This window comes from Halyomorpha halys, unplaced genomic scaffold (assembly GCF_000696795.3).
Source record: "Halyomorpha halys isolate HHAL.00 unplaced genomic scaffold, Hhal_1.1 Scaffold3263.1, whole genome shotgun sequence".
NCBI lineage: Eukaryota > Metazoa > Arthropoda > Insecta > Hemiptera > Pentatomidae > Halyomorpha > Halyomorpha halys.
This window is the reverse complement of record NW_027107414.1, coordinates 18967-31042: the sequence shown is the minus strand read 5'-3', so window position 1 is coordinate 31042 and position 12076 is coordinate 18967. Positions and strand designations below refer to the sequence as shown.

Genomic DNA, 12076 nt, shown 5'->3' with positions numbered 1-12076 from the left:
GTGCAAGTAGTTGTGGTGAATATAATAGTAGTGCCTAGTGCAAGTAGTTCTGGTATATATAATAATAGTGCCTAGTGCAAGTAGTTCTGGTGTATATAATAGTAACGCCTAGTGCAAGTATTTCTGTTGTATATAATAGTAGTGCCTAGTGCAAGTAGTTCTGGTGTATATAATTATCGCATCTACGATCTGAAGAACAAACTATGGTTAAAGGAGCTGATATGAAATTTATTTTTCAGGGCAGTGAAGTGTGTGTTTTAATTTTAGTTTATTATTGGAGAAGCTTGTCGGGGGGTGCGGTCAGCAAAGAACAACATAAATAAACAAAACCATATTTATTTATTTTATGCCGACCAATCGACCTGAGTTTCAGGTCTTCATCAGGGGTTGTGGCGTAGAAGGTAGGCTCTCAACTGCCAATTTTAGTTTATGTTTTAGATTACAAAAAAAAAAAAAACACACACACACACACACAGCTCCATGTTTATTTTTTTATATTTTAAGATTGAATCAAACGACAAATAGGTAGATGTAAAATAATGAGCTTGACTAAGTTTCTGCATCTTTATTTATTTTAATTTTTTTAAACTTATTTATCCATTCAAGTATTTCTTCTAAACAACTTTTTAATATATTTTCTTTTAAATCTATGTATTAATTTTGTTTTGGTAAAATGTATTTATTTGTTTGTTTCTATGTAAATTGATCTACTGCTGTGACTAGCATTTCTCTGGTTTGATCTCACATTTCTATCTTATAGTGAATTTGTTTAAAGGGTCACTTGAGAGGATCTGAGAGGGTGAATTTGTTGATCAAATGAAATAAAACTTATGAAATGGAAGGGACAAGAAAGGGAAAGAAAAAAGGAATGAATTGAAACATTTGCATTTAGTATGTAGACTGGAATTTATTGTAAAAGGAAACTAAGAAAGAAACTGTGTTCTTCCTTTTTTATTATATGTTCTGTTGTATTTGTATCGTGTAAATATATGTAATTTATGTATGTCCGATCACATTTGTTGCTACATAACACAGCATACTAATAAATCGTATGCTGTGTAATGTAGCTACCTGATGTATTTGGGCAGCATGTATGAATAAAGCATTCCTCTCTCTGTGCTTTTGTGTTGCTGTGTTGCTGTTGCCAAATATTTTCATACCATATTGTAAAAAGCTTCAATTGGTGGGAGCTATGTTTCTTATAGCTTTTCAGAATTGTCGATATAAATGTACGGAAACACCTTTCCTCGTAACCAATTTTATTCTCTCGTCTCTATAATATATCGAAGTTTCTTGAATTTATCCTGGATAGATACTTTACAAGGTAATTGAAGCTTCATGGTAATAATCTATAAGAATTAATGAACCTCAGGAACGTTTCCGAATCCCTTAAAGATGAAATGAGCATCATAATTGCTAAAATTTAAAGATAAATAATTAAAAACTGAAGCCAATTACTTACAATATTGACCGTGCACAAGCTTCTCAAGTAGAAATGAAATTGATACAAATGCAAAATGCAGCTGATTCTCACGACAGTTAGTAGCAGCTCTACTATTTAAAATTTTAAAATTGAAACTATCTATAACCAAAATGATCCCCAAACCCCCAAAGCCGCCAGAACACCCATACTCTTACCGTCCCATCTCTATATTGCCGATTATCGCAAAAATCCTCGAATAACTTATTTTGAAACACCTATACTTCATCCTAGATTCCAATCATATAATCCCAGATCAGCAGTTTGGATTCCGAACATCCCACTCCACTATTCAGCAATGTCATCGTGTGGTGGACGTAGCCTCGTCTTCTTTGGAGCGCGGAATGTACCGCGCGGGAGTCTTTTTCGATATAGAGCAGGCTTTTGATCAAGTCTTGGCCTCCCTAGACTGCTTTACAAACTCCGTAAATTCCTACCTGCTACATATTTTCTCATCATCCGCTGCTTTCTTACTAATAGATTATTTCAAGTAAACCACAATGGTTCCTATTCATCACTCTATTTTAAATCTGCTGGTGTTCCTCAAGGTAGTATCCTCGGTCCCATCCTCTACACCATCTAAACAGCTGACATCCCAACAACTCCTAACACTATCCTTACTACGTATGCTGATGGCACGTGTGTGGTCATAGTTAATAATAACCCTTTGATTGCATCCCAAACTCTCCAGTCCCATATCACAACCCTCAAAGAATGGTGTCGAAATTGGAGGATAAAAATAAATCCCATCAAATCACCTTTACTCTTCGTCGTAAACCTGCTGACTGCCCTACAGTATACTTTAATAATGTGGCTCTTACCCCTGTAGAACAGATTCGTTATCTTGAACTACATCTTGAAAAACGACTGACCCAGGAATCTTCACACAAGACTAAAAAGACAGAAAACTGCACGCAGATTGCACGGTCTAAACTTTCAACTCATTACAAAAGACTGATCTACATGACAATAATAAGGTCCATCTGGAAATACTGAGTAAAACTTTGGGGCTCCACTAAACCTTCAAATTCCTCTCGTATCCAATCCTTACAATCCAAAATCCTTCGTGAAATCCTCAATACTTCTTATTTTGTTACTAATAAAACCATCCATAAAGACCTAAATGTTCCTTATGTAACCGATCTAGCCCGAACCCGATATCATTCCTTCCATAATAAACTCCCTAACCACCCAAACCCACTAGATTCTAACCTTGCTTCCTCTTTCATTCCTGGTAATCTACATTCATTCCCACTACTACATTTCCTGTACCCAACAGCCCTGAATTCACTACAACAATTCCAGAACAGCACATTACAGAAGATCTGCAGAGGAACAACACTAGAAATCCTTAACTTGACGCACATTCACCCTGCTTCCTTCAATCCTAACTTCCGATCAGTCACCCATCCCCCTTCCTGCGAGGTGGAAGGGCAAGAAAGGCTCCAAAAACCCTATAAACATCACCCTTTAACTCCTTTCTTCCCTTGCACTCTTCCTCCCTACTAATTTTTCTGCTTCTGATTGTTTTGTTTTTTTATTATTTTCTATTTCTATCTTTCGTCTATAACAATTAATTGTTATATTTTTTCTCTTCTGATTAATCAATACGATGAGGCCCCTCACCTCCAAATATCTCTAGTAGAATTCATAAGTATTTCATTCATCAGGTAAGTATTTCACCGTATACCTTCAAGTACCATTGGTAGAAAAAGGTAATATCAAATCAACATACCTAATGCAACCTATTAATTTAATGTTCTTTTCTTTTTTAGAGAGATAAAAAAAAAAATTCGTATTTTGAGCTCGAATTGTTTCAAAATACTCAGAGAATATAACTGAATGATTTTAGACAACAAAATTAAAAATCGGAATGTAAATTGCTGAAAACATTGTTTATTCGTTGAGCGGGTTATAAAAGACTTCTATGCTCTCCTTTTGCCTTCAATGTAGTCGGGTAATAAGCTATACGAATATAACATTGAATTGATGCTAAATTCTTAAAACATTATTTTATAATCAACATATCAAGAACATTTAATTTTTAATTAATAATTATTAATTGTTTAATTTTTTTTTTAAAGACTGTGCAGAATTTGCTCAAGTAAAACTCGTAATACATTTTTCCATACAATATTTATCTGCTTTATTTTTTATGTTGATTTTATCTTTTTCAAAATGTAAATTCGATGACAAATATTAAGGATCATGCATGTATTAATAAATAAAATAAATAAGAAAAAAATAAGACGAAATAATGATCAGAAAATGAAAAAACAGAAACGAAAAAAAAATTAAATTAAATTATATGAATAAACTAAACACTATTAAAATTGCCGCAGATCATTTTTTTTCTAGAAGCCGGGAGTCGATGTTTTCTACCAATTGATCGATACCATGGATAAATATCTGAAGATTTTTTTTAAGCGGCAGTATAGTTTTCGAAGATCAGACAATAAAAACTGTGTATTTTGTCTGTCCGCCACAGTAAGATGTATAATAGTTTGAAAGAAAAAAAAATTACCTAATGTTTGGTCTGTCCATGTTCCACCCGGAATTATTTAAGTCTAAAGGATTATTTGTGCTTTGCTTTTGTTGTAGTTTGCAGAAGATATTACTGCTTTGCTTCATGTAAATATAAATTATACAAAAATAAATAACCACTTTCTCCCTTCAAACAAGATTTTAAGTATTCATTGAATCTATTACAAAAGACTGATCTACATGACTATTATAAGGCCTATCTGGACATACGGAGTTGTGCTTTGGGACTCCACTAAACCATCAAATTCCTCCAGAATCCAATCCTTACAGTCCAAAATCCTTAATGCTCCTTACTTTGACACAAATCAAGTCATCCATTAGGACCTCCAGATACCGTTCCTTCCATAATAAACTTCTCAACCACCCAAATCCACTTGTTTCTAACCTGGCTTCTCCTTCATTACCTAATAATCCTCCTAGGCGTCTGAAAAGAAGATGGCCTCAAGATCTTCTCCTCTAGAAATGTTATTGGAGTTCTATCAGTGGGTAGATTCTCCACAAGTTTTTATCATGTCACTATGTCACCTACAGCAAATTTACTTGTTGTATATATGTTTATACAGTTGTAAAGAGCAATAAATAAATTATTAAAAAAAAAAAAAAAAAAATTCATTGTAAATCTATAGAATTGAAAAAAGTTTTTTGTTTTTAATAAAATATCTACAAATCTTGACAATCTCATTTTTATTTTTTCAAGCTTACCCACTTTATTTTATTAGGTAAGATAATATTAAAGAATATATTTTACAATATAGATTTCAGTTACGACGTGGATACGTTGATATTATTACTAACCTAGCCACTGATAAGAAACATTTTAAAATGATCATGTTGACAGATGTGCTTTTGAGTAACTATAATCAAGAACAGGCAAGATGCGTCGTAGACGTTTTTCGGGTTATCCAAAGGGGACAATGGACAGTTGTGATGTGGGATTCCGGCTAAGGATCGCTGAGACATCTAACCTACGGAAGAAGATCATAGGAGAGGACTCTACAGAAGAGGAATGAACGGTTGGTGACGAACTAGTGGGCCGCTTGTTGCCCAACGACTTGTAACGTGAACTTCAACTGGCGCGTGACTGTAGTGAATTCGGGCAAAGATGTCGACTGTGGTAGTCCTACTAAATAAAATCTTGATTTCCACTATGATTAGAATCGGGTGGTATCCGTTGATTAACCCAGAATACATTTAGTACAAGAGCCCAAGAGGAGAAATAAGGCAGTTATCTCACCCCAATTTTTGATTACTTTAATGAAAACTATGTATAATTACTAGCCAAAATTGATTAGTCTGCCAAGTATAGGTAGGGGGAATAAAAAATAGCAGCTGTTTCAAACCGTCAAAAAAAATAATTTTTCAATCGGAACTGTATATCTTAAAAAGTAAGAACAACACAAGAAAAACTAAGAGAACGTCATTTAAAGAAAAGTAAATTTGCTAAAATATGAGCCCCAATAGAGTTATTTACGTTAAATAGTTTTCGAGATATAGCTTTTTATAAAATGCAACATTTTATAAAAATGTATGGGACGTACTGAAAGAATTTATTTTGAAAAATGTATATATCAAAAACCATTTGATGTTTATACAGATGTTTATTAGCACTCAAATTAAAGCTAGTTTAATGAGCTATAAAGTAGTTTATGATGTTTATTTTCATAGGAGTAATAGATCAAATCAAATTTGCTAAATTTATTTAAAGTTGTTCGGACAAATCTTCATTTGCCAAATTCAAAAAAAATACTACCCCTACGAAGATAAGTGTCATAAACTACTTTATAGTAAGTTAAATTTCCTTTATTTTAAGTGTTGGCAGACATATGTGCGTTTTATGGATGAAGAGATATATTGTTTCAAAAATCCAACACTTTATACCAATAACTAGAACATTTTGTGAGTTTATTTTGTCAAATATCATAAAAACTACTACTCCTACACGGAAAAACATAATCAACTATTTTGTATTAAATTAAACTGGCTTTAATTTGAGCGCTGGCAGACATCTGCACGTTCAATGGTTTCTGAAATGAAGTTTTTCATAAATTAAACTAATTGTCCGAACAACTATAAATCAATTTATTTTAGCAAATATCAAGAAAACTACAATTCCTACGAAGGTAAACATCATAAACTATTTTATAGCTCATTAAACAAGCTTTAATTTAAGTGCTAATAGACATCTGTACGTCACATAGTTCCTGAGATATAGATTTCTCAAAATAAATTAATTAACTACTAATCTTTCAGTTGATTTTTAAGAAATTTTGCTTTTAAAAAAGCTATATCTCGAGAACTATTAGACGTAAATAGCTCTTTTAGGGCTAATATTTTAGCAAACTTACTCCTCTTTAAATAATTCTCTCTTAGATTTCTAGTGTATTTGGTAGTTTTTAAGATATAGAGCTCTGAATGAAAAATTAATGTTTTTTTAAGATTTTGAAACAGCCGCCATTTTTTATTCCCCCTACCTATACTAGGCAGGCTCATCAATTTTGACTAGTAATTATACATAGTTTTCATTAAAGTAATCAAAAATTGGGCTGAGATAACTGCCTTTTTTTCTTCCCGGCTCTTGTACCAATTTAATTTGTTTTTCCCCACCATTCAATCAAGATTAATACCCACACAGTACACGGTGGGTTTCGAGAAGGGTTGTTAAGTCTTTTTACCTCAGTTTCACGTCTGATGTTCCTGAGACAGTAATAACTTCTAGTAGTAGACTGCTTTGCTGCGAAAGGATAATGGAGCCGAAAGATTCGTCCAAGATTTTTTTCAAGGGATTTATATGCCTTTGAAATAAGTGGTAAACCCGATGTACTTCTCTTGGGAAGTACGTGACTATCCGCCATCCTGGCTCCACCACACACATGTAAGCAGAGTAGACAAGTTGCCTGGATTGCATATCGGCTGGTAGGGAAGAGATACGGCCAAGCTGAGTAAGTAGACCTCACTGGTATGGTACCGATTCCATCACGCCTAGGTTGTTTGATTTTTATTTCGATGAGTTCCCACGTAATAAAAACCCTTCCACTATGGTTCGAATAGGTTGGTAACCTATAGGATAACAAATTCTACACCCTCCCATAGGTCAGAAATAACTAAATAGGGAATAAAACATAACCTTTAATAGTTTTCCTAAAATAAATGAATGGAATTCGGTCCGGGTGCGGTAAAAAAAAAAACTCAAATAGTAGATAATTATACTATTTTATTGAGCCAACGTTTCGCCCCACGTTGCAGGGCTTCGTCAGGGCTTAAAAAGATACAAACACTATAGTTTCAAAAGGAAAAAAAGAGAAAAAAAACATAAGTGGAAAAAAACAGGGGTGTAAAATGTAAAAAAAGTAAGATATAATAAGAAAAATTAAAGGTTGTAAATAGTAAATGAAAAGGGTAATAGTAACAGATAGATAAGAGAAGAAATATAAAAGAAAGTACAAATAAAGAGATGAAAAAAGAAAAAAAAAATACAAATCAAATGATGAGACAGAATGCATACCTGTTTTGACGGCAGTCAAAAACAAAGTGACGATTGGTATTGGGAGGAGTGGGGATGGCAGTTATGCCACAATAACAAAAATTTGTAAAGTAAACCTACTAAAAAAAAAGTAAAAAAGTATTTAAATTAGGTGAACATAATAAAATAATATGGATATTCCAAAACTAATATGAATAAAAAAAATAATAGTTGGTTTTGCAAAACTTCAATAAACTGAGGACTTATTTTTTTATACTTCTTTCTTGAATTCAAAGCGTCCTTAACTTCGGAGTGAAAACGCATACTTGATTTACTGAGGGAATACTCGGATCAAATGATATAATGTTGGGATTTTCAGTCAAGAAACAAATTTGAGAATCTTAACATTATTAATATGTTACATTCAAATCCTTGAGTATTAAATAACACCTTAAAAAATATATATATATTTTTATAATAATATTAACAATAATAAAATTACAACTTAAAAAAAAAACTTTATTGCTTATAAGGGAACTCGGGATGCCTTTCAAAAAAATGTAAAATCCCTGTGCCGCAGCTGCCTCCATAGAGCCTCCCATCTTCACCGCGATCCAGTTCACATAGTTGGTCGAATTCTTCTTGGCTCAATTTAAAATCGAATATCTATTTAACAATTAAATAAATAAATTTAAAAAAAATATACAGGTGATAAAATAAAAAAAAAATGTAGAATACTTACATCAAAACATTCTTTTAATCTCTTCGGCGTCACCGATTTAACTCCAAAGCTAACACCATACTCGATTAGGAACCTTAGCACGACCTGAGAAGGCCGTTTATTGTGTCTCTTCGCTATTTCTTTGATAACGGGATCCTTCAGCGGGGATTGAACAATCTTTCTTAAACAGCAAAAAAAAAAAAAGAAAGTTGCATATATATATATATTTATTAGACATTTTCTTACTGATATTGTTATTATGTATTAAGTATTTATTATTTGTTTCATCCTTCTTGATTGGTAGGTTTAACGGACGTGTAATTTAGTTATTTTATACTTGTAATGATTGTATTTCTATGTTTATTTAGTATTGTTAGTATTTAATTTTAATAAGGAGTACTTTCTGATTTTATGTGTAGTCTCAATCATCATATATGGAAATATTGATAAACAGAAAACAGATAATAAGATAGATAATTATTTTCTTTGTTGGCTGATAATTTATTTCCAAGAAAAGAAAAGTTAAGCCCATCAAGCAGAAATATAGCTTACCCCTTCCAATTAAGCGAGAGAGCTAATTAAATCGGTATGAATAATAGATAGAATGCCAATATTAATTACACTCATAAATTAAGTAAAATTCTACAAATTATTATCCATAGATTTTATAACTGTAAATTTTGATTTATCCTTAGTTATATATTTATCGTTTATACTTTCCCACACTCAGCGGAGAAGGGGGTGAGTTAAAGAAAAAAAAAAATATAATCGCAAAAGGGAAAAAAAAAGAATTCTTATCAATTAATAAAACAATTAAAACTTATAGGTTGGCTTAACTTTAACTTAAATGCTTAACATTAATAACTAAATTTACATTATTATCTATAGGATCATAGTTCTTAAATTATTAAAAAAACTAATAGATGCGTGAACTACCTTTGAAAATGATTAGAAGTTTTAAAAGTTTAATAGTTCATATTATTGCTAAAAATGGTATTTTTTATTTGTTTGGGTTTTCGGAGAAAGATTCTTCAACATGAGGGGTTAGGAGTTTGTAGAACAATACCTAGCACAAGGAGGATCTTCATGGAGGTACTCAGGATCGATATCCAGGACGTAGCAGAGAAGACAGAAAAAATAATTCTTGACTCCTCGGAAATCATCCACCATCACATGTATGGAAACAGATGAGGATATCGATCATCCAAAGGAAGGATGACATGCATATATTGCATATTTTATTTGTTATTTAAGAGCTATATATAAGGATCTTAGCAGCAAATCGGTGCAAGGCAGTTCCGGAGCAGAGCTCTTTTTAGAATATCAAAGCTTTGTCTTTATAAGACGACAGTGCGCCCAGTCTTGCAGTATTATGTGTGTAAGATTCATTAAATATTACTTATTTGAGAAAATAAGACTTTTCCATATAAAATGTTTATTATTTATACTTAATATTTTAATTGTCTTCTATGTTTCTTAAAGAAGAGAGATCTATTGAATTAAGAGAGAAAATATGAAAAAACAATATTAAAAAAAACAAAGTATAGAAAAAAAATTATATATTCATATGAAATATTATAAGTTTTCTCTATTATGCCTATATTTTATAAGAATTTAAAAAAAAATGTCTGGCTAAATATAAGTATGCTGTGTATTTAGCAGCCCAATACACTTCGCCCCAATAAACTTTTTTTGAATAAAATTTTTCTTACTGTCTTTGAGTTTCTTTATAGCTCAGTCTCCGCATATAGCCGAGGTATGGTCCACCATTTTGAAACGAAAAGAGTGATGATGAGTTTCGAAGACCATTATGTTGGTGCCTAGTAACTTTGGCTGATTTCGACGATTTAATTTTCTTATAGCTAAGAAGAAATTATTTCAAAATAGAGAATGTTTTCCTCTATCCTCATAGATGTCAGAGATGAAACTTCAAGTTGACAGTCATTTTTAAACAAAAAGTAAATGGCAATTCTGAGGTGCATTGTGTGATGAATTGTCGTAACTTTGGTGTCAAATTCCAAAAGAACTTTGGTACGAATCTATGTATCTCTATTTTTATTTTTTTCGCATATTACATAAGTTCATAATTGGTCATAATAACCTAAAGAGAAAAAAAATAGGCTAATAATATAAAATTACTAACTTTTTTCCATTAAATGCACCTAAGACTTCTTGCAGTCCGGGGCATCCTAGTGGAGAAACGGCTGTTACAGCTATTCCATTTTTTTTGCAAAAACTAACTAATTCCTTCGCCTGAAGGTAGACATGAAGCTCGGTGCAAAGGCTTACGGGTTTGATGGTACAATTATCCAGGATTCTTTGAACTTGTTCCTGATTGAAAAACATGAGGCCTATGCTCCTCGCACGTCCAGCAACAACTTGTTCCTCCATTCCCTGAAATGGTAATGCTTTTCAAACATAAAAAAAAAATAAAATTAATGTTTGAAAATTAATATAAGAATAAAAAAAAGGGAGGAGGATAAAAAAAAAAAAAAAAAGTGATCCTAGGGAGCAGTGGCTTGCGCAAACCCCAGAGCACTACCCCACTGCTCCCGCACCCCGCATGCCAGAAAAAAAAAAAAAAAAAAAAAAGTGATCCTAGGGAGCAGTGGCTTGCGCAAACCCCAGAGCACTACCCCACTGCTCCCGCACCCCGCATGCCAGAAATGGTAAGGGAGGGGGATAATAAAAAAAAAAAAAGCTTTTCAAACATCAGGAAATGTATATGTGTATACCAGATTTGTATTTTATATATTTAACGAAGTTTCACCATTGTCGGTAATATTGAGGCCAAAAATATATGATCAGGTAAGACAGGTCACTTAAACAACCCTAAAATGAGTTTTATTGTTTTTCTTTGTTGAAGGAAGACGTACTGACTAAGGTAATGAAAATACTTGATTTGCTAAATGTAGAACGGTTAGTTTATTTATTGATATTTGAGAAACTTCTGGATATTCTAGAATTGACATATTATATCCAAAAAAAGTGAAGAACACAAATAAGTAAAAACATATTTATTAGTGACAACTTTTCGGCCAGAAATTCAAGCCTTCATCAGAGCTAAGAACAAAAAAGGAGATAACAACCAATGAATCAATGAATATCCAGAATGATTAGAAAAGAAGAAAATAACTAATATTATGGATACATAAATAGTGTTAAAACATGAATAGTTGAATACTGGAAGATTGTTGATTGACCGTGTGTATTATTAATAAATGGAATATGTTCCGGGTGTGGTCAAATAAAACTCAAATAGTAATAACTATTTTTGTTTGAGCCAACGTTTCACCCCACGTTTCAAAGCTTCGTCAGGACTAAATAAGATACAAACACAACATAAATAAAAAAAAAAAAAATTAAAATTACAATGGTATAAAATAAAACGTAAAAATAAATAAGAAAAATAAAAGGTATAAACATTGATAATATACATAATAGAGGGGGTGAAAAATATATAATAAAAAAAATTCTTTTTACAGTTTATATGTATTGTATTCCTTTTTTTTTACTTTATTCCTTCTTTGTTTTCTATCCGTGTGCATTATATACTTTTTTAATTATATATTTCTTCTCCCCCTCTATTATGTATATTATAATTCATTATCATTTATTGTTTACCTCATTTTAATATTTTTCTACACGGTTTACTTTATTACTACTTTTAACCTTCCGTCGGGCGCAACTAATCTGTGAGATATGGTGTCACTGTTTTGTTGTGGCAAATCTCTGTGCTTCACAGTAGAGGGCGGACCTGCGCAGTATCTTCCCGCTCCCCTCCCACCACTGTTGGGGTGGCGGCATTTTTTTTTCAGTATGGTCACTGACATCGTTAGAGTGTTTTTAATCTGAGAGATTAGTGCGCCCG

The 12076-nt window shown here is 32.2% G+C and overlaps 1 protein-coding gene across 1 annotated transcript in view; it reads right to left on the bottom strand.

Annotated features, from left to right (window-relative positions):
• Positions 1-7215: 7215 nt before the first annotated feature.
• Positions 7216-12076, bottom strand: part of LOC106691800 (1,5-anhydro-D-fructose reductase) — a 19283-nt gene continuing 14422 nt past the window's right edge. The window contains exons 4-6 of the mRNA XM_014437689.2: positions 10349-10599; positions 8227-8386; positions 7216-8150 (exon numbers count right to left, since the gene is read on the bottom strand). Of these exons, the coding sequence (XP_014293175.1) occupies positions 8004-8150; positions 8227-8386; positions 10349-10599 (558 nt within the window). The 3' untranslated portion in view covers positions 7216-8003. The remainder of the gene's footprint in view (positions 8151-8226; positions 8387-10348; positions 10600-12076) is intronic.